Source organism: Pinus tabuliformis, chromosome 9, assembly GCF_031772625.1.
Source record: "Pinus tabuliformis cultivar Carrire ecotype Pingquan chromosome 9, CPIR1, whole genome shotgun sequence".
NCBI classification, from domain to species: domain Eukaryota; kingdom Viridiplantae; phylum Streptophyta; class Pinopsida; order Pinales; family Pinaceae; genus Pinus; species Pinus tabuliformis.
In genome coordinates, this window is record NC_142307.1 from 1,742,934,629 (window position 1) to 1,742,958,214 (window position 23,586).

Consider the following 23,586-nt stretch of genomic DNA (forward strand, 5'->3'; position numbering starts at 1 on the left):
CCAAGCACTATCATCCTCATCCATCACATGCTGTGAATCCATCATGGTTTTTCCCTAAAACACGATGGGTGCCAAAATCCCATTCTTGGGTTCCAAGCCCATAAGTTGCCCTTATGGCACTTTGTCCTCCAAACCCTGAACCCTAGGGCTTGGAGTACCTCCCAAGATACAAAAATAAACACTCCCTCTTAGCAAGGGAGGTACTTCCAAGACTAGGAGGTATCTCATCATCATCATCACTGCTCGCAACACTTGCACAACTCTTGGCACTCATAATCGCAGTAATCCCTGTATGGTGAACAATGAACTATGCCTTCCTCGGAAGTGTCGTTGTCACTATTGGAAGCAACCTGTTTCTTCTTCTTATCCTGTAATGTCTTCCACTCTTTCCATGATTCCTTCTTGGCAATTGTAGGAGCACCCTTGCTCACCACTGACCACGCGCTCTTCTTGAGTTGCAGAGTCTCCCTCTGAATTTGAAAGCTCCCTCTCGAAGTAGACTCCTTCTGAGTCTTTGGAACTTGGACCTTCTCGGAAAAGTGTACCTTCTTTTCGAGAACCTATGCCTTCTCCTTTGAAGCCTGCACCTGCACCTGCACTTGCTCCTGCTTGTTTGGAACTTGCACCTATCCCTACTTCTTTCTATGAACCTCAGGCTTTGTAGTCAACTTTTAGAGACCATGCTCTCTAACTCCAAGTACAATCCCATCGGACTTAGAGCCTCTGAGCTTAAGTCTTGCCTTTCCATCCTAGAACAAGGCCTCAAACCCCTTCTTTTCCATCATTGAGATGAAGAGCACATTATATCTGAGTCCTGGTATAAACAATACATCCTAGATCCACATCATATGTCCTGTCTCCATTCTGAATGACACAACGCCCGATCCTCAGATCCCCAACTGACTCTTGTCGCCCAACACCATGTGCAAATTTGAGTCCCATCCAGCTAGAGTCACAAAAATATCTTGTGACCCTGTCATATGCTTCGTCGCACTACTATCCACGTACCATGCATCCACTTTGATAGTAATCTGCGAGAAATGAGAAATCATAGCAAAATCCTCCTCTTCGTATTCCAATATTCTAGCGATCTCATCCATCTCTGCTTTATTGGCAATAAAGGTGACCTGCTTCCCTTTTCTTTTCTCATCATCTCCCTTCTTCTTCTTCAGACGTCTCGATGAAAAATGACCCATCTCGCCACAGTTGAAACACTTGACTTTACTCAAGTCCTTTTGCTCACCCTTCATTCGTGATGCAAGTGCCACGTCATCATCTGAAGCCTTCTACTTCAGCTAAAGATCCTCGTCTCGCAACTCTTCCTGAATAAAGTCATCCCACAACCTATCCCAGTCTAGAAACTTTTTCTTGGCAACGATTCCATTCCTCGGTGAACCCTTTCAAGGCAATCCTTACCATATCTCCATCTGAGACAATCACACCGATGGCAACAACCTCATCTTTGATCTAAGACAATCTCGTCAGATATGAGGTCACACTTTCACCCTTTAACATCTTGGTGGACTTCAACTTATCCTCCAATACCAATACCCGGTTATCGTTCTTATTTGGAACAAATTCTAAAGAGACACCCACATCTCATGATCGATGTTCTTCCTGGACAAAAGAGGTATTAGGGAATCCCTCACACAAATAGTATGATCAGTCTCACCCTCGCATCCAAATATTCCCATATTTCCAGCTCTTTAGGGTCGGTTGGCTTCTTGATCTCTTTCTTGACAAAATCCCAGATCTTGTTGACTTGGAAGATCAACTTGAGCCTTTCCTTCCATGGACTATAGTTGGACAACCTATCCAATCTGTCCTCATATCAAATACCTACCTACAACTTCGACATTGTAGTGAACCCTTCACTCACAATGTGACCGACTCCCTCTCACACTGTACTTTGCTATGCACAACTCTGATTTACTCACTTTCAAAGTATCTTAGACACCCTCTGATACCATGTTAAATTTCCACAACCTTGGGTCTAGGTTAGAGTCTTAAAATCACTGATGCTACCAAACCAAGAATCTCAACCATAAACTACTTTGCACAGTGGAAATATAAAGTAGTAAATCACATATGCACAATATACACAATTTTAAACAAAATTGTACAATATGTACAATCCCAATCTTTGTTATATTAAACAAACTGAGTAATACAATAGTCTATGGTATACAAGATACAATGACAAACTTCGTTGCGCAACTTCTATGTCGTATCTTGTCCTGCCGATCCATCGCTCCTGTACTGCTCACTAGTAGTGCCTTAGTCCATCAAGGCATCTACACATCAAGACTCCAAGAGGGTTGCCTCCTATCATTGTTGCAAGTCACATCTGCTACAATGAACACGGGCTCATCAACTGCTCTCTGGGTAGGCCTAATTCCTGAGCTCCAATCTTCCAGGCTAGCAGCAACTTTCGTCCATCAAAGTGCTACACTTCGGCACCAAAACTTCACCCAATCTTGCACCAACACAGCCCTTCTTGTCTGCTGCTCTAGGGATACTTTGGGTAGCCAACACGCTTCCCTCCAACCAGATCTATGACACCCAATAATTCACTGCTGAATCTGCTCCTAGGAAGACACCTTACCTCCCCAGAATGTCTTCCAATTGGCTCCAACAGGCTGCTCTATAATCTGATCCAAATCTGACCCAAAAACGAGGATCCAACACTCATCAAAACTGCTGTTCAAATCTGCGTCACTACTGTTATGACTGTGACCTGATAGGGCATCTTTGACTGCTGTAATAGCCCCTAAACGGTCACAAAAACAACCTCTCTTGACTTCGGCCCATCTTTGGAGAAGTTCCCATTCACTTTTCTGCTATTCTGGGCATAGTCAATGAGGTAGGGCCTATGTCCCACCTACAACAAACTCTGCTGCTTCTCCAAGGCTTCAGTACTCAAGAAACCACCTCTACGCAGGCTAAAACAGCCCTCCCTCGACTTGGTCCTCTAGGGAGCTACCTCGGCCTCCCTTACAGCAAACTTAGGCCCTCTAAAAGACCCCTGAAACAGACCTCAATTGCCCTTGCTGTCCAGTCTCCTTTGCTGCGGCCAAATCAGAAGTAATCCTCCTCTCCAACGAGTTTGTCTCAAGTGTGAATGTTGCACATTGGATGCTCAAAATAACTCCATAACACCTTCTATAGATACCATAAAGAAGGGGTCCCAAAACGTCTGTTTGAAGCCACAAGTCATTGGATGCTTCAAGTCGGCCTACTTGACACCCAATAATAATTATGTCAACTTCAAAAAATCATCTCTCTAATGACAACTAGGAATCGTCTTTCCGAGCACTATCCTCATCCATCACATGCTGTGAATCCATCACGGTTTTTCCCCAAAACAGGATGGGTGCCAAAACACCATACTTGAATTCCAAGCCTACAAGCTGCCCTTGTGGCGCTTTGTCTTCAAAAGCTTCAACCCTAGAGCTTGGAGTACCTCCCAAGCTACACAAATCAACAACCAGGAATCAAAATTGATGTATTACAAACCATCATGAGTAGTTTATAGGTGTTTAAAAACAGTTTCCATAGTGGAAAAAATTGTCAAAGTTGTTTTGAGTTCCCAGGTTGATCATTACTCGGCACTGTTGGTGACCTGACTTAGCTCGGTTCTAAGTTCAACTCTCTACTAGGCAAGGCAAACTTGTCAACAACAAGTCAAAAACGTCAAGCAGTCACGGTCAGACGGACTCTCAAGTCCCAGTCCTAGGCAGGGAGAAAAACACCCCTGCTTCAAATATAAACGTCAAAAAGGAAAAATAAAATCTCTTTTTGAAATATTTCTGCTTCGAGATTTTTTGAATTTTTATATTCTGTTCAAACTCTTTTATTCGGACCTTGTCAAGTCATTGTTCAAGCCCAAATTCTCCACATTAATAGCGTTTACAATACTTTATGGTAAAAATATTTAGGATTTATTTTATAGTGATAGAGATCAAAATTTGGATAGAATTCGTCATACATAAGGAGATCCATGGATCACTGTGACAAGACAATCATGTCTATAGCAGATTAATGGAATAGCACGTATTCAAGGCAAATTGTAACGCATTGAAAATAAAACGTTCAAGGGATTATATTTGATATATAAAGAAGATTGGAAAGCTTTCCATCTTTTTCAGCCTTAACTAGAAATGTAATTCCATCCAATAGTATTAAGCTTACCAAGAGCCCACCAATCAACAGCGCTACTATGACCTGTGCCAGTAATGATTTCCTGCAATGGTACGATGACCGCATGGGTCAGGCCGAACCAAATCTGCATAGTGTAATGAATCTATCCACAATACATTGAAAAACAAGCGGTAAACAAATTTCCTCAAGCATTTGAAGGCCAATCACAACCTGGGAAAGGAGAAATAAAAGTTACTTCTATTTCCTAAAATGAAAGAAATATTGTAAGCTTTTATAAGTGGAAACAAATTATTAGCACATTTATAGACTAAACTTAATTGCCTGTACTACGCAAGTTCATTGAAGAATGCATGATAAAGTTGTAGATAAGTATGTTTGTATACATATATTTTTCAAACCTGCAATGAAACAATCTGGAGGAACGCAATGTGTTGGAGAGAGAGATTCTAAAGAGAGAAAATTTAGAATAATCATTTGAATCAATGTTGTGAGATTCAGAATTAGGCAAGCACTCGACCAGCTTGGGATTTAACAAAACTAGGAAACTGGGTGAAACTTGGTAAATAGGAAAAAAAAAAAAGGGAAAATTCAAAATACAGAAAATTAAATGTGAAAAAGAATTAATAACATTTCAATTCACAAAATTAATAAAAATAAGAATGATATTTAAATAAGAATGATATTTCTATTGGCTTGGAGTATGTTTTAAAATTTCTTATGCTTGGCTAAGAGCCTGTCTTTCTCTGACTTAAAGGCCCAAGACCTAAAGGTATTGTGGCGAAAACTTCTCCTTTTATGGACCACCAACATGTAATTCTAGCTGGCATGATTTTCCATGAATAACAGTGACTAATCAACCTGCATTCATTGATAACAGCTAATAATGACTATGCCCATTGCTGATTTGATAACTGAATTAGGATAGATAATGACATTTCCATCCATTAAATCTATAAAACAACAATTTATCTATTAATTACTTAATTAAATCAAATGATATAAAATTTGACACTTAAATTTGTCTCAAAAACTGAAATATAAATAAAAATTTCAAATAGTTTACAATCCATCCAATAATACAGAGATCAACATCCCTAAACGGGCCTGCTTGGTTACCAACGGTTATCTTCGTTCCCAATTTTAGCATCACTGCATTTCGAGCAAAGGTTATGAAGAATGAATCATTACAATTTTTTTTTGAATAGATGGAATAATGAAAAGCGTAAAGTCTTTTAAATTTTGGAATCTGAATTTTGGATGGGATGTGAAATTGTATATTTTGGAATCTGAATTTTGGATGGGATGTGAAATTGTATATTTTTCATATAGGGTGATGAGGTTGGAACCATCTCAAATATACTAATGATAATTTAAATTTGGGATGGGATGTGAAATGGTATATTTTTCATATAAGGTGACGAGGTTGGAACCATCTCAAATATACTAATGATATATAAATATACTAATGATATATAAAGAAATGGGAAAAAGAGAAATATGAAAGAAAATGAAAACTTAAACTTTTATATTATCACTTATTTCATGTAGGGATTGAACTTATTTAATGATAAATATAAAATACAAGGAAATGGAAAAAGGGAAGATTAATAAATATAAAATATAAATGGAAAAAGGAAAACGAAAACTTATATAATATCATTTGTTTCATGCAGTTGTTGAACTTGAGTTTCTACTAGTTTGGCTAATTTCAACGAGTTCGGGAGAGTTTCAGCCGAGTATAGGGTTTAGGTGAATTTTCCTACAAGTTTGGAGACGATGCTCGCTTCCGGAGAGAGTCGGCAAGACTCACAAGTCTCTGTGAATCTCACAACATTGATTTGAAAAGAAATTGTTTAAAAGAAAAAAAAATTGAATAAGACTCTGTTGTTTAGAACAAATGTATTGTAAATACAAAAGATACAGGCTCTCCCAGCGAAATCTGAAAACCAAATTTCCCAGTAAATTAGATCTATTATAAGCTGGGCCCTTGTAGAAGATTGCATTTAGAAAATACACAACTCTCACTAATTTAAAGAGAAAATCAAAACTTCTAAAACCAAGAAGAAATATGTGTAAAACCAAGAAAAAAATATGTATAGTAAGGAATTATCCGTGTTCTATACCCACTTCTCTCTGTGTTTTTTTGTTGACACATGATTTCAATAGGAGAGGGTTAAGAAGATTAATTTTCCTTTTATCACCATTTGAGTTAGGGTCAAGTCACATTCGTTTGAATCTATTTCCTCAAGGGAAGCTAAGCGAGGGCCTGACATTGGAATTAGTAAGTGTTTTATTTCAGAATGAGATTTCCTTTTACCCAAAATTCTTTTTCTGAATGTTTCTCCATGTTTATAAATAATAGTTATGATAAATCTATGGATATTATAAATTAGTGTAACTCTTCCGATTAGACACTTATTGTATTAGCAAAATGTGAATTAATATGCATACGATGCATGAATATAATAGTTACATATGCAATGTATATACTGCACTAATATATCTACCAGTTAATATTGAACACGTCTACATGGTAACGAATTAATGTTGAAATAATATTAGATAAATACCTAATTCACCATAAAGTAATGAAAATGTAGAGTGATACTTATAATCAAAGCACTATTCAAATAATATACATATCAATAAATACAAATGATTGTATAATATATATATATATATAATTTGTTTTATATACTAACCAAAATAATTATATATTTTATTTTAAAAAATACATATATAATAATAATAAATATATCAAAAGGATAAAGGACATAGATATTTGAATAAATGTAATTATTTAAATAAAATATATGGAATAAAAATTAGGCTGCAAGCATATTTATTAAATGTAAAATAACCAAATTCAATGGAATAAATAACTATATATTTTACTTTACAAATATATATATATATAGTAATAATAAATATATTAAAAAGGATAAAGGACATAGATATTTGAATAAATGTAATTCTCTAAATAAAATATATGGAATAAAAATTAGTGGGCAAGCATATTTATTAAAGGTAAAATAATCAAATTCAATGGAATATAACTTAGTTATATAATGACCGCCTCTAACCAAAAGGAGAGGAGCTGAGATAGGAGAGTGACAACAAAAAGAATCGGGAGATGGTGGAAGGAATGGAATTGACAACATGGAGATTGGGAGAGGGTGGGTTTGAGCACATAAGGTAGTTGAAGAGGCCAAAACAAAAAAAGAGGAAAGGGAAGAGAAATTGCAGACAAAGCCCGCGCGCGACCCGTTCAGACCTGCACGCGACGTGTTGGGCAAGCGCGACGCGTCAAGGGAGTCATCGCAGTTGGAAAAAAGCACTAGCGCGACGCGTTGGGCGCGCGCTACCCGTCCAGACCCGCGCGCTACATGTTGGGGATTCATCCACAGAAAATTGCCTGTAAACTGCAAAACGACCCCAAATTTCTTCAAGGTTGCAGGTAGGCCTCCAATCATCAAAATGTATTGTTTGCTAAAGCTTGAAAGAGCATGAGAATGTATTTAAAAGCCATTATTTTCAAATGAGGAGTCCATGTGTATTTGCTTGAGAATGTCAAAGTGCTAGTAAAGCTAGGGTTTGTTTTGCTGTTTTCAAGGTCATCCTTTTCACCCCCACTTTTTCCCCACATCCCTTTACCACCTCCCATATAATTTCTACCTAATCTCCCTACCAAAAATACCAAAAGCCCTAAAACCCTACCCCTATTCCTAAAAATCAATAATATAACCCTAAACCCTACCTCCCATAAAAGCCTTGCAAATTATAATTGTGTGAAGGTGTATATGTCATGATTCATTCCCTTAATTCCCTATTTCATATATTTTCCCTAATTTCCCTTAAAAGTCTCCCCTCCCTAACATCTCCCTTGTGTTATTTGTCCCCTTGAAACAGCATTTCAACAATTAAAACAACAGATTTTAAGCAGAAGCAGCGGTACATTTCAGTCACTTTGCTCTTGAAACCATGTCAGAAACCAAAACCGACTATGAGCAAAGTGATGACCGTGAGTCAACACTAGAGGTTGAGGTACAAAGGAGGCCTCACAGGGGTGGTAAGAGTGGTCACCATGTGAGAGAGGAGCCCACCTCTTTGACCTATTTGCAGGCTTGTCCACTTGCAGTCACATGTTTTCGCCACCTGTCATGTTATGAGTTTTGCGAGAGGATCTCTCAAATTCAGCATCACAGGGAATTGGTCCGCTTGTTTGTTTTGCATTTGCATGACGGGCATGTGAACCTTGCAGGGGTGGATTTTACATTGACACCTGAGATGGTTGCTCAAGCAACAGGGATACCTAATGTTTGAGAAGAGTGGAACAAGCGCAAACTATTGGACAGATTTCAGTATGAGCCCTACATTAAACCTGCATATATGAGGCACATGACTGGTGTATTTCCTTTCAGATTTTTGAGGGATGAGTATGCTCCCTTGATGAGGCTCATCTTGCGCTATTTCACCTGTGAGGGCAGATTTTCATGTTTGCATTCGTACCATATTCGCTTGTTGATGCATTTCACACGGGTACGGATGATGAACATACCATTTTTCATGTGCCGGAATATTGAGAAGATGGTGCCCTTGATGCAGAGAAAGAGCCCAGCACAGCAACACAGGAGCATCTATCATTATGGTTTGATCCAGCTTGTGGTCATACATCAGTTGGCTCAGCAGGGTATCCCATGGGAGGATTTTATCTCTCGTGATTTTTTCACAGCGACACCACCACCTCCTGAGGTTGTTCATGAGGAGGGAGGACCATCACAGCAGTATGATATCCCTGAGACCAGACATGTCAGCTCTCCTCCATTGGTCACATATCAGAGAGGCCACAGGGCCTTATTTGCATCAGCTCGGTGAGTATTTTCTCCACATCAGGTGGAAGGGGTCTCACCTTCTTCATCAGCTCAGCGAGTGTTATCTCCACATCAGGTGGAAGGGGCCTCGCTTACGACAGCAGCACAGGTATCAGAGAGGGGCAAGCAGCCCATGATTGAGGAGGGACCGTCAGGTGATCCAGATATCGACATCATTGATCTTGACATCCATTCTCCTAGCACGGAGCTTCACGAGATCATTCAGCAAAAGGAGACTGAGAACCGCTTGTTGCAACAAAAGTTAGAGATGGCACAATGGACAACTACATATTTGGAGCAGCGCAACAAGCAATTAGAAAATGAGCACACTCTTGATGAGTTGCGGAGGATTCATGAGGACCGCAACTTGGCTCGCAAGAGACCCGGTGATTTGGCACCCGTTGAGCGAGAGGCTATGCTTCTCCGGGTCAATGCTCATTTGGAGAGGTTGCTGGCCAAGGCCAACCAAGATAAGGACCTGCTCCGGAACATGAAGAACCACTATTGGGCCCGAATGCACGTATGCAAGGCAAGAATGAAGGTGCTCCAAAGACGGTTGGCCAAAGCACTAAAACGAAGGAAAAGGCCCGATCCCCTCCACATCTTGGCTGAGGCTTCCTTGAAGGAGCATGATGCTAAATGACTTAACTCCAGCACAAATTTCAAAAAAATTTGAGCATTTTTGGTCACTTGTGAATTTTTGGGCAAAAAACAGGTTTTCTCCACCAACACGTCGCGCGCCGCGCGCGACCCTTTCGATGGGCAACTCCTTTTCAGGAAAACTCAGCATTTTTGGATTTGTCATGCAAAGATACACTTGCTCAGCAATTGCCAAGAAATTTCACCAAGTTTTGGGCCTCCAGAAAGTCAAAAAACAAGCAAAAAATGACTTTCTGCCACCTTTTTGACACACAGGAAGCAGTCTTGGGAGATTGCAATTTTGGAGGGGCAAATGGCCACCAAATTCAGAAATTCCACTTGGGTTGGAAAGTAGACATCCAGACCTTTCCAACAAGCCCACTTTTGCCTCATTTGGACACCTGGAAGTGCCTCAAAAGCAGCTCCAAAGGCGCGCGACGCGTTCAGGATCAGGGCGCGACGTGTTGGGCAGTTTTCACAGAAATTCACCTACAGCTCAGCAAAACACAGTTTTGACTGGATTTGACTTTTTGGAGTAGATTTTGATCTTCCTTGTTGTAAATGATGTAATTTTATGATATTTTGACACTTATTTATCTCTTATAGAAGATTCATTCATGAGATAGGCAAAAATTTAATGAATGAATTGGTTTCCTAGCTTATAGAGGCAAGTTGTTTTGACTGCCTAGTTTTCAGTGCTCAGTTTAGAATTGGTTGAAACAGCTCCTAGGATAGTGAGCTCGACCCCTAGAGGCAAGGAAAGATGTTAGATTGCCTATATTATGTACTTTCTTGGTCATTTTCATGGTTGGACTCTTGAGGGAGAAGCTTCTATTGTATTACTCATTGTATCTCTGCAATTTTTGGCAAAGGAAGACCAGGGTTTTGCAGTCCTTTTTGGGATTCCTGTGGTTACATGTATTGATGGTGTGTTTCTCTTTGTACTTGTAAGTTCGTTATGTGAATCATCTTCTTACTCTTCCTTCTGCAAATTAGGCAAATGAAGTGTTAAAGTAGAATTCATGATTGCCATGCTCTACTTTTAAGTTTGCTTAATATCAATGTTTTCATCTGTTTAAAGAGAACTCAAGGTGAATTGCTTGCTCTCCTTAGCTCCTCACCAGTGATTCTCATCCATCCAAATATTTCAAAGGCATCAATACAGTCTCCTATCTTGCCCCAAAGAACCCCCTGCAAAAGCTGTGTCCAATCCCCGCACCCAAAATTGCATTTCCCCGATTTTCCACCGAAATCCCAAAAATCTCAAATCAAACCTTTTATCAGTTTACTAGCATAAAATCAGTGTTCTTTATTGGTTATCTCCGCCCTTTGAAGATCTTTGTCGAGATATACCGGAGAGAGCCCTCTCCTGCCCCGTAGGGCTAGCTACGAGGCTAAGTGGTTTGATGTTGCCTTGGAGTTTGCCTTTCTCAGCCTGAGGTGAAATTTCAAGCACTAACAATTTGTTTACTCAAAGAGACTTGAATGCTAGGCAAAGACGACGGAGTGAATTCCTAAGTGAGTATGACTTTGGAATTTCATACATTAAAGGAAAAGAGAATGTAGTGGTAGATGCTTTGAGTAGAAGACCTCAGATACTTTCCCTCATACCTATCAAGGTAGACTTGAGGCAATGAGTACTGGAACATCTCTTGAGACACTGTTGGTATTTAAAAGTAAAATCTGAGTTCGATAGTAAAAATCCAAAAGAACCTAAGTTTGAGGGATATGAACTAGAAGATGATGGAATTTTGTGATTCCATGAAAGGATCTACATTCCTGATAACAACGATCTCTGAGACACCATCCCTAAGGAAGCCCATAGAGAATTATATCGTGCACATGCTGGTGTAAAGAAAAAGCACGCTCATACAAAGAAACTCTTCTTTTGGACAGGCATGAAACATGATATTGTCCAATTCGTTGCAAAATGTCTTGTATGTTAGGAAGTGAAGGTTGACCATTATCACCCAGCAGGTCTCTTGCAACCTCACGACATTCCTATGATCAAATGGGAGATAATTTTTAGTTGTGGTGGACAAATTAACGAAAAACGCCCATTTTATTTCTGTAAGAGATACTTACGAAGTTGCTGACATAGCTCAGGTATTTATAAATGAAATTATCAGATTTCATGGAATACCTAAGAAGATCATATTAGATAGAGACTCATGATTCACTTGAAGATTTTGGACTTGTATACAACAAGCCTTGAGAACTCAACTAAATTTACGTACAACTTATCATCCTGAGGTTGATGGATAAACATAAAGGGTGAACCAAGTGCTAGAAGATATGCTGAGGATGTATGTTATAGACCAACAAACGCACTGGGAAAATTACTTGTCCTTAGTCGAATTTGCATACAATAACAGTTACCACAATTCAATTGGAATGCCTCCATTTGAAGCATTGTACAACAAACCTTGCAGGACATCGTTAGGTTGGGACAGGTTAGAAGATGGAGTGATAGTGGAGCCAAAATTAATTCAAGAAATGGAGAAACATGTATAACGGTTAAAGGATACACAGGATAGACAAAAGAGTTACGCTGATGCTCACAAGATAGACAGGAATTATGAAGTAGGGGATCAGGTTTTCGTCCGCATTAGACCAAATAAAAGCAATATCTGATTCATAAAATGGATGAAGTTGTCACCCCAATTTATTGGACCATTCAAAGTCCTGGAAAAAGTTGGACCTGTTGCCTATTGTCTTGCACTACCACCCCACTTGCATAAAGTTCATAATGTATTTCATGTATCTATATTAAGACATTACATAGCTAAAAAATCTCCTAATCTTCAATGGAAGGAACTGGAGGTATCGGACGAGGGAACCATTTCGGTTGAACCATTGTGTACACTGGAACGTAGGGTTCGACAACTCAGGAGCTGTCTGGTAAACCAAGTTAAGGTCCATTGGGACACTTATAGCCCTAGATCGGCTACCTGGAAAGATACAAAGATCATATGTTAGAAATACCTCAACTTGAAGATCATATGTTAGAAATACCTCAACTTGTGTTAATTTTGAAGAACTTAAAACTTTATTTTGTATATGACTACTTTATTTTAGTTAGATACTTAAGACTACCATTTTGAACTACCACATGTAAAATTGAACTTTTATTTTGTTGGTACATGGATATCAATAAGAAATATGCTATTTTCTTAACTTTGCTGGTACATAGTATATGTTACTTGCTTAACTCTGCTGGTACAGGGATACCAATATGAAGTATGTTATTTGCTTAACATTACTGGTACATGGATACCAATATGAAAGTATATTACATGTTTAACATTGTTGATGCATGATATTAATATGAATTATGAATTCTATTATGGATATCATGTCTATAATTTTATTTTACATATCAACATGAATGATGAGATGGAAATAAAAGAATGACTACATTTTAATATGAAAGTTAACTTACAAATATATGGGCTGGACATGGCCCAGTATGTTATATGAACGCAAAGATAAATATCATAGATAGTAACATATGTGAAATCCACATGAAATTTTGAATATATTGATGCATATGTTATAATGTGTGGACAAGTTTTTACATTTCAGATAACATCATTACCAAACCGACCACGGGATGACCAAATTCTAAAAACAATTAAGGCTGGATGAGATTCCATGATAGGGTGTTGACCCTGGTCTTACTAGGAGGGGTGGAAGTATTGTCCACTGTTTATTTTCCAAAACCTGGAGTCATGGGAGGATTATGTGATTCATGCTCCCTTAGACGTGTGATGATGACTGCCAGATACTTACTGGGAAATCAGGTTGATATAGTCGATGTTGTCATCCTTGGGTTTATGAATGGTTAGATTAGTATAACTGACGCCATGGAATACTCCAGTAGAGGATGGATATGATGGGAATGGAAGAGATTAGGAAGGATAGGATGATTTAGAATAGCTTGGGAACTCGGCAGGCACAAGGCATGACTATTATGGTTGTAAAATTTTAAATGTTCAAAAACATAAATTTTAAAATGCCCTCATGTTAAACAAAAAATCAATTTTGAAACACAATTCTTATATAATTATACTAATCACTAAATAATTACTAATATACTATATAAACCCTAACTTCAGGACAAAGTTTTCGGAAGGAGGGGTGTATGTAATGACCCACCTACAATTACCAACAGAATGTGAATATTAACGTGCATATGATAGCTACATATGCATGCAACGTATGTACTACACTAGTATACCTACTAGTTAATATTGAACATGTCTAAGTACAAGGTAATGAATTAATTGTTGAAGTACTAGGTAAATACCTAATTCACCAGAATGTAATGAATATGTAGAGTGGGGTACTTATTAAGTATACCAACACTATAAATGACACTAATCAAAGCACTATTCAAATAATATACATATCAATAAATACAAAGGATTGTATATATATATATATCTATATATATATATATATATACATATATTATTTGTTTTATAGACTAACCAAAATAATTATATATTTTACTTTACAAAAACACATAATAATAATAAATATATCAAAAGGGTAAAGGACAGATATTTGAATAAATGTAATTCCCTAAATAAAATATTATGGAATAAAAATTAGTCGGCAAGCATATTTATTAAAGGTAAAATAACCAAATTCAATGGAATATAACTTAATTATATAATGACCGCCTCTAACCAAAAGGAGAGAAGGGCCGAGAAGGTAGGAGAGTGATAGCGAAAAGAATCGGGAGACGGTGGAAGGAAGGAGGCTGACAGCAAGGAGGTTGGGAGACGGTGGGTTTGAGCATATAAGGTAGTTGAAGAGGCCAAAATGAAAAAAGAGGAAAGGGAAGAGAGATTTCCAACAAAGCCACAAATATTGAGCCTAATTGTTCTTGGAATTTTGGGCACGGGGGCCAGAAGATTTGTCTTCTAGATCTGGGGGCCATATAGGTAGACCCCAGATAGGCTGGGGGGTAAAAGGCGGTTTGGTAACTGCGGAAACGGGAACAACCACGGTCCAAAACCCTTTAAAATGGTTCCAGGTATTCTTCTGCAGTCTATTTAAGTTCAGTTTCAAATTTTTACTCTCTGGATTGGCACAATTTAAGGAACAGTTCAGTTATTTTAGCTAAATTAATTAAAATAGTCCTTACACTTATTGGGATGAAACTAGCCAAAGCCTAAAATCATTGTCAGCAATTAGTTAAACTAACCCCTTGAGCTATCATATCGAGACTTCTATAATTGGATCCAAAACTTTTTGAGGATCTTCACCTTCTAAAGCCTTAAAGAAAAACTCTACTTCTTATTAGAATTTCCAGATAAAAGTCTTCTTCATGTAAATTTTGGAACCAACTAAATGTTTTCTTTCTCCTCCTAACTCTTTGAAAATGACAATGAGACATGAGAGGGCTTTGAAAATTTATCCATCCATGAAGCTTCAGGGACACTAGGAGAAATATCTTTGGACAGGTAACAATGATATCACCCCTTTTGGGATAAACCTATATCTAAAAGCAGACTTTTCATAATCTAGTTGTTAAATCTACTGACTTCTAGCATGATCAACCCTTTTGGGATAACCTACATCTAAAAGCACACCCTTCATAATCTAGTTGTTAGATCCACATGGATCCATTGACTTGTAGCATGATCTTTTTCTGGGACAAGTATGTTAATTTTTGAAGTATCGTATGTGTTCTAGCTTTGAACTTTTGTGGAAAGGCTAGAATACATGAGATCTCCAAAACCCAGATATCGTTTATGGAAATTCCACCTAGAAATGACTTAATTAGATTATTAGTCGTTTTTTTAAATATTTCCTAAGTCTAAACTTAGCGAATATGACTAATTAATCGGAATTAATTAAGTTATGGTGTGAATGTTTTAGAAACTCACACGGATCGACTTCAAGTTTATCCTAGCCATTGATTAAGATCTAATCTTGGTCGTTGAAGTCTCAACAGAGGATTATAAGAAGAAGTTGATGGAGCTTGGAGAAATCACTTGTGCAGTTGGATTTCATGAACAGATCCATTTCCTGAGTAGCAGCATTCAGTTGCCGAAGAGTGAGCCAGAGAAATAGAAGCAGTGAGAGAGAGGCAGGGACAATGAAGCTGGAGGAATATTTCCAGATTCAGTGAGTGCATTTGCAAAGAGGTAGAGAAGCCACAGTGAGGCTAACACAGAGCAACGCAATAGCCTCTAGAGGAGAAGTCAAATTATTGGGGAGAAGCCGAATTTCAGTGCCAGACGCTGGGCAGAGGTTCTAGAGGCCAGGATTGACATTTTCCTAGACAATAGCTATTCAGACGGCTTGAGGAGAAGTTGTTCCAAGCTAAGAGCAACAAAAACTGCGTTAGGGTGATGCAGTGACTGCGTAGAGCCAGTTTGTAAAGCGCATTTTGAGCTAAGGTCAGAACCCGTATTTGCCTGTAGAGTGAAGAATTTTCGTCACTAGATTTTTCTTGCCAGTATTTCTCTGTAGGATTGCCAATTTCGGCATCCAGTGTGCTCAGATTATTTCACTATTGCTTAATAATAAAACCCTAAGCTGCTGCACCGGTTTTCCCGAGTTGGGTTTTTCCGAGGACATTGGTCCAAAAATAATTGTGTTATTTTATGTGTGTGTGCTAGTATTTCTTCAAGCATTTAATTCTTCTGCAGTTTTATTTATGTAGTTTGCAGTGTGATTGATTCAGTATTTGCTGTAGCACACAGTAAATCAATTGTTAAAAATTAGTTTAACAATTAGGAGAATTATTTCTAATTGCTGCAATAGGATTTCGACTTTCAGAATTTTCACATGGTATCGAAGCAGAGATGATCAGTCGGAGAGTTGAGTAGCGAAGGAAGAGGGAGTTTCATTGTTCATTGAAGGGTAGCAGATTGAAACCCCAGAGGAAGTGCATTCAGCATGGCCAATAGGTCGAATTTCTTGATAAGAATTGATTTTTTTGAGAGAGGGACAGAAAAGTTCGATCTCCCTAGATTGAGGGCTTCCAAAGGTAGAGGGAGCAGCCAATATTTAGTACAGAAAGGAAATGGCGCGGGCGAAGAGATTGATCCTAGATGGTGTTCGTGATCATGTTGTATCATACATAGCGGCCAAGGGAATGACCAAGGAGATGTGGGATACACTTTCCACGCTGTACCACGACACTTCTGAGTAGCAAAAGATGTAGGAGAAGCTGAGATGCACTAGGATGCAGAAGAGGGAAGGCATAGACCCCTTCCTCATCAAGATTCAGGAGATCCGGGACCAACTATCAGTTGTTTGGGTAGCGCCTCAACCCACAGAGCTAGTGTGATTGGCACTAAATAGTGTCTCAGAGGAGTGGTAGGTATTTGTCCAAAGTATCTTGGGCAGAGACACCTTGCCAAGGTGGGACAGGATGTGGGCCGATTTGCAGCAGGAGTTGAGACGAACTCTAGTAAGGAACTTCATCAGTGGCAACAACAGTGGATCAAAGCAGGTGAAGGATGAGGAGAATGGGGCCCTCGCATCCCAGTGTCCTAGTCAGGGACAGGGGGAGTAGCGAAAGAAGAAAAAGAACTTGTCAAACGTCAAGTGCTTCAGATGTGGCGAGCTTGGTCACTACAACACCCAGTGTCCTCTCAAGAAGAAGGACAAAGAGGAGAAGCAGGACCAACAGACAGCTTTAGCAGAGATAGATAGGCTTTCCTCCAGGCTGGAGAAAGACTTCACCCTTTTTGCTGACATACCTCCTAGAGTGAAATGGGGTGATTTGGTGCTATAGCTATTACATGTCAATTTGTCGCCATGACACTAGATCAGTTTATGAAAATTTTAACCATCCGTGAACATGTTTGAACCAGCTCCCTCAGAAGGCAAACAACTCAAAATATTTTGAAGTATGATGAAAAATTTGAGAAAAATAGTTGTCACACCTTGTTAAGTTCACATGCATCGTTTTCTCTAGAGTTTCTCGTGCATGCATTGAAATTGACTCTGAGAACAGCACAAAGTTGCGCTTTGTCTACCACTATAAACCTGTGTAGGTGAATTCTAGAAAGTAAAAATAAAAAGTACATTCTAGAAACATAGTTGGTCGAATATTTCCCAACTGAAAGCTTCTAGGTGATGACTATTCGAACTATAACCCTTATATGATGCATCTCCATCCCTTTTCTCATGGTAACCTAATCCCTCAATGAAGGAGTCTCATCCTCCTCTTTTGGATCTAAAACTTCCTCCTCTTGGCCTATAAAATGACTAGAGGGTAGAGGGATTGAGGAGGTCAGAACTCAGAGAAGACAAACTTATGTTGTTGGTTTGAGATTGGAAAGCTTGTCATCTAAGGAGGAGATTGAAGGAATTTGGGAGGGACCTCATGACATCAAGGTGAAGGTTGTAAGGCTCCTCTTAATCTTTGATTAATACAAATGAACACTTTCTCCCATTGATTTGTCTTATTGGAATGATGAATGGTTTACAATTGTTTATAATGTTTATTAAGGCAAATTCAATTCCTAATTTCCTTGATCATTAGGTTAAGTCCTTTAGATTATTATATCGCATGTGCTTTTGATCCTTTTATGGTCGATGTTCGCAGGTCTTATCAAGAGATGCATCAAAATCACAACAAGAGATCTTCATCGAGCATTTCGTGAAAGAGGTAAGAGGCTCATCCATTAGCTTTAATTCTTATAATTCAAATGAGTTTGACTTTGGGAAAGAGTTAGTTCAATTGTCTTGCTTGTTTCTAGTTTCCATCAAGGATCTAGGGAGATTGCTCTTGTCCACAAGAGGGATTGTCTGGTGTAATAGTAGTCCCAGAGTGCTATAGATGGGGAGGATTCTTGAGGAGGTCCACCTCTTGAATCAGTTACTTGCTATGGGAACCCACAAATTTCAGTTGTAGGATGGATCAGTGGCAGTAGATGCAGTCATATGCCAGAGTGACAGATGTAGAAGTCTAGTTACAGTCAGATGTTGGGGAGCGTAGTGCAGATTTGGCAACAATGCAGAGTCAGCAACAACGTAGATGCATTAGTGATTGCATTTTCATTACATAATAGTGAAATTGGTTGCTTAAGAAAATTGGAAAAGTTGTGAGTTTTTGTATTTCATTTCTCAAAAAATCAAAGAAACTCTTTCTTGTCTTTAAATAGGATTTCATCGAATTTGAAAGTTTCTATTGCATTTTAGAGTGATTTAAGATTTCGGGTCGTGTCATAACATCATAAGTTTCACCTTCATCACCCATTAAGTAAAGAACAATTTAATAATACGGTGTTAATTAAAATTCATCTAGAATTTTACATTTTTCAGGGCTCTTGTCACCTACAGTAGCTTATGTGTAGGGCTTTGCAATAGAGAAGGAAGTAAACTGTCTAAAGCTACAAACGAGCAATAGAATCTTGAGTTAGGGAGAGAAAATCCAATTATTTCCATTTTTCTTTGGGAAGCTCTTCTTATACATGAGTTAAGCACGAGATCATGTCGAATCTGGTGAAGTGATCATACCCACTTCATCGACCTAGATATAGTGATTTTTACGTATTACAATGGTATCAAAAGGTACTTGGGGTCAACTGAAAGTAAACCTCCAATTGATCATGTGGAGGAGCCTTCAAGGGGATTGATCTTGTTACTCTGCCCTTGCGTGTACTTCCGATTTGCGACTGTCCCCCAGGTAAAATTGTTGTATTTGGTAAAATTAGTGACTATAATCCTAGGGCTCGACCTAAGGTGACAACAGAGGGAAGGTCCTACCATACCTGGAAAAGATGTTGACTAGACTCACTTGGACTTTTTGGAGGGTAGTCTTTGCTCGAGATGGTTTATAATAGATTTACTTGCACTAGAGTGTTTCATTAAGCAGGTTGTCAGGGTAACTGGTTCCAAATGCTCATTTCTATAAAACATTTCACCTTGATCTCTATGAGGTTGGATTTCATTACCAACTAGTAATTATTGATCTCTGTGAAGAGTCAATTTGTATGGTTTGAACTCCTAGATTTTAGTGCGTGTTACTTTCTGTGTTGTTTTTTACTTTTTAGAGACTTTACGTAAAATTTAGATATTGTGTAATTGATTAATTGAAAATTTTTCATTATGGCAAAATTAACAAGACAATCATGCAGGATACTCAGGGATCCCCTTGAGTATACACCAAGTTAGTTAGAAAATATTAAAGCCAAAAAATCTAATCATTTGAATCCAAAATTGTAGTAGAAACTGAAACTTCTACTATTATAGACTCTAATGTAAGGGGAATTGAATTTAATCAACCGATAACATCTACTATTTTAGGCCTTGAAGTAATAGAAACTGAATTTGATCAGACTCAGAGATTAAAATCACACTCAAAAGCCACTGATTTACAAATTACTGAACTCGTTCAAACTGAATCCGATATTGGATACTTTTCAGATACAAACCCCATTTTTGAACTAGATATTGACGAACCTGAGTCTGATATTTCCAAGCTTGAGATTCATACATCTGCTATAGAGCATATTCCAGATCCTTCACTTTCACCGCATGTGAAAGTTATTATTATTGATAGGGATTCTGTGATACAATACTCCCTATTCTATTTTACCAGGTTTTGACTGGTCTATGATGGCTTCTAGAAGTACCTCATCAGATACATCCATGTTTTCTACTTCTCCGGAGTCAACATTGTATGGTGGTTTTCTACCACCTAGATATCACTCTCTTGCAAGAGCTTATTCAGGAGCTTCTTCCTCGAACTCATCTTCAAACATGTCAACTGGTGTAATTAACCCTACCAATGAAGGTTTGACATCTGAACAATTTATTAATATGATTTCTGGTAATGTTGGTAATCCATAAACCAACCCAACAGGTGGTTATTACCTGCCTGAGGGGCAACCGTCATATCCTCCACCTGGAGGACAACCTTTTGGCAGATTGTATCCCAAATCCGGGGGGCAACCCCTACTGGGAATTACCTTAATTATGCTCAAATGCCTCAAACTGGTTTTGGTCAGCCTGTTATGCCTCAACCCGTTGTTGGAATGCCTTACCCTAGAATGAATACAATTTGGAACCCTTCGTTAAATCAACAATCAATTCTAGTTGCTTCTCAAGTGCCTTTGTATCAACCTGTTCAACCTCTTGGACAACCTATACAGCAAATACCTTTTCAAGGTATGCCTTTTCAAGTCCAACCAACTGTCTAGGTTAATCCATTGACACCTACCCAACAACCACTTCAGCGTCTTGTCCCGAGTACTCCTCAAACATTGGTGCAGTTTGCTGTCCCAACGACTGTTCAGAATCCAAGTTCAAGTTCGCCTCAAACTCCCATTCTAGGAGTATCGCAGGTAACTGTCTCGCTTACATCACAGGTTACTATGCAACCCCTTTTCCAGTCTTTACCTCAGATATCTGGTGTTCAATGCATTCCTACCATTCCATGAACACCCCAAATACCGGTTGTACAACCTAACGTTTCACATATGCAAGTACCATTTCAAGGGCCACCTTTCCAAGGTTTACCCCAGAGTCAGTTTTTTCAAGGACCATCTTTTCAAACTCAATTTCTCCAAGTTCAACCTTTGCAAAATCAACCCTTTCAAGGACATTTCGTCCAAGGTCAAATGGGTCAGAGTCTCCCTTTTTAGAATCAACCATACCCAGGTCATACATTTCAACAACCTATACAACCGCAATACGGTATGGCTCATCTTGGATATCCAGGAGGTATGCAAATTCCAACTGCTCAGGCTATCCCAGGATATCTTGGATATCCTCCTCCCAATACAGGGCTCGTCCCTCGAGGTTATTAGTATCCATCTCAGGATCCTAACCACCAGTTGCCCTTCATTGCAACTTTGGATTTTCCTGACCTCTCTCGGTTAACTAATGATCCACTTTTTTATTTACCATTTTGGCCAGCCATTCCTACTAAGTTTCCCAGTGATATTCCTAAGTTTGAAGGTAAGTCAGGTGAAGATCCATCCAACCATGTTATGACCTATCATCTTTGGTGTGCGTCCAACTCATTAATCGACGATTCTATTAGATTACGACTTTTTCAACGAACCTTAATCGGTTCGGCAACCAAATCGCATGTAGAATTTCTGCGTGCTTCCTTTGGTACATTTAATGCCCTTGCTATAGCTTTTTGACCATTTTCAGTTACCTGTTCGATATGATAATGGAACTAAACTTTTAACTTCTTTGAAATAGTCAATGTCAACCCATATCTTAGATCACATTCACGAATGGAGATGAAGACATTGCCTAGTTAAAGTTTACATTCTAGACCAGATTCTAGCCGAATGGTTCATAAAATCTCTTTTACTAGTAATAACTGAAGATGTGGCCAAAGGGGGTGTTGTAACTGAAGAGCAGATAATTGCTTGTGCTCAATACCTTGATCTTGTTTATACTCAGTTTGGTACTTTGTATGAAAATATCCCAGATTTACCCTGATCTAGTCAAACTAATCCAATTCTTACATCATCACATGTCGCAGATGGCATGATTGGTTCTGTGAGCCAGAAATCTAAGAACAAAAAGAAAAATTCTAAGAAAACTCAAATTTCGACTCTACCTGATTCACCTGAAGAAGATCCTTCTCCTAAAATTACTTCGGAAATTAACATTGTAGAGTCATCTATCGGCAAGGGTAAGCAATCCGGAGATAAGAAAAAGGGAAAAGGCAAAACTAAACAAGACACCCGTTCAAAGGAGAAATCAAACAAGACCGAACCATCTGATGAAAAGAGGAAACCTCAGCATCCTTGCTTAATTTGTGAGGAAGATTATTAGACCAAGGAGTGCCCACATCGTGCCAAAGTTTCCAAATTCGTCAAAAGTTCACCAACACCCGTTGTTTTGAAGGATGCTTTTCCTCCCTTGGGGCATCGACTTCGTCACTTGTAACCCTCACTTGGTCAGGGGGCATGCATATATTATCTTTGCAATTGATTACTTTACAAAATGGGTTGAGGCGATGCCTACATATAGAGATGACAAAAAAAATTGCAACAATTTTCATTTTCAATCATGTGATTGCTCAATTCGGTGTCCCACAAGCTATTGTTATAGACCATGGTAGTCATTTTCGTAACTTTATGATCGTCGAACTATCCGCACAACTCAAACTTCACCATGATAGCTCTACTCCATATTATCCACAAGCTAATGGTCAGGTCGAAGCTATCAATAAAGTTTTAACCAATATGATTAAACAAATAGTTGGTATGCATAAAGGAAACTGGCATTCTATGCTCTTTTTAGCACTGTGGGCTTATTGTACTACTGTAAAGACATCAACGAGTTTTACTCCTTTCCAACGTGTTTATGGTTTGGAAGAAGTATTACCTATTGAATGTGAAATCCCATACCTGACACTAGCTATTGAATTATTACCTGCTACCTCTGCGGACGAAGAACGTTTTGTACATCTAGCTCACTTAGAGGAAAATCGCTGTAATGTCATATTGGCTAGCGAGGCTCACCAAAAACGTCTTAGAGCCCAATATGATCAAAACGTTAATCCTCGTTCATATTCAGAAGGTGACCTAGTCTTGGTTTATGATCAAGCTCATGACAAGTTAGGTGCTGGGAAGTTCGAACCCATGTGACATGGCTCTTATATCATAAAACGTGTATTAGCTAAAGGTACCTATGAGCTGGTTGATTATTATGGTATTCCTTTGGGAAAGCCCATAAATGGTCTTTACCTAAAGAAATATTTTGCATAAAATTTTGGTGAAAATCTATACATGATTTACCGTTTTTCTAGGTATGTGTGATAGTTAATATTTTTTACATTTTCTACTGCTTCTCCACACAATTTGCAAACAATGAAAGCAATGGTTCTCAAGGGTAAAAGCTCGATGGTATGAATATCAATTCTTCCAACCTTGGGTGGTGCACCCCTACAAAAGTGTCATAGATACCCATC

The 23,586-nt window shown here is 38.6% G+C and overlaps 1 protein-coding gene across 2 annotated transcripts in view; it reads right to left on the bottom strand.

Moving 5' to 3' along the window:
* The window catches only part of LOC149155683 (phototropin-2-like), a 523,795-nt gene that overhangs the window by 87,236 nt on the left and 412,973 nt on the right, over positions 1-23,586 (bottom strand). For both annotated transcript variants that reach the window (XM_089445926.1, XM_089445925.1), the window contains exon 20: positions 4,192-4,243. In XM_089445926.1, the coding sequence (XP_089302052.1) occupies positions 4,192-4,243 (52 nt within the window). The remainder of the gene's footprint in view (positions 1-4,191; positions 4,244-23,586) is intronic.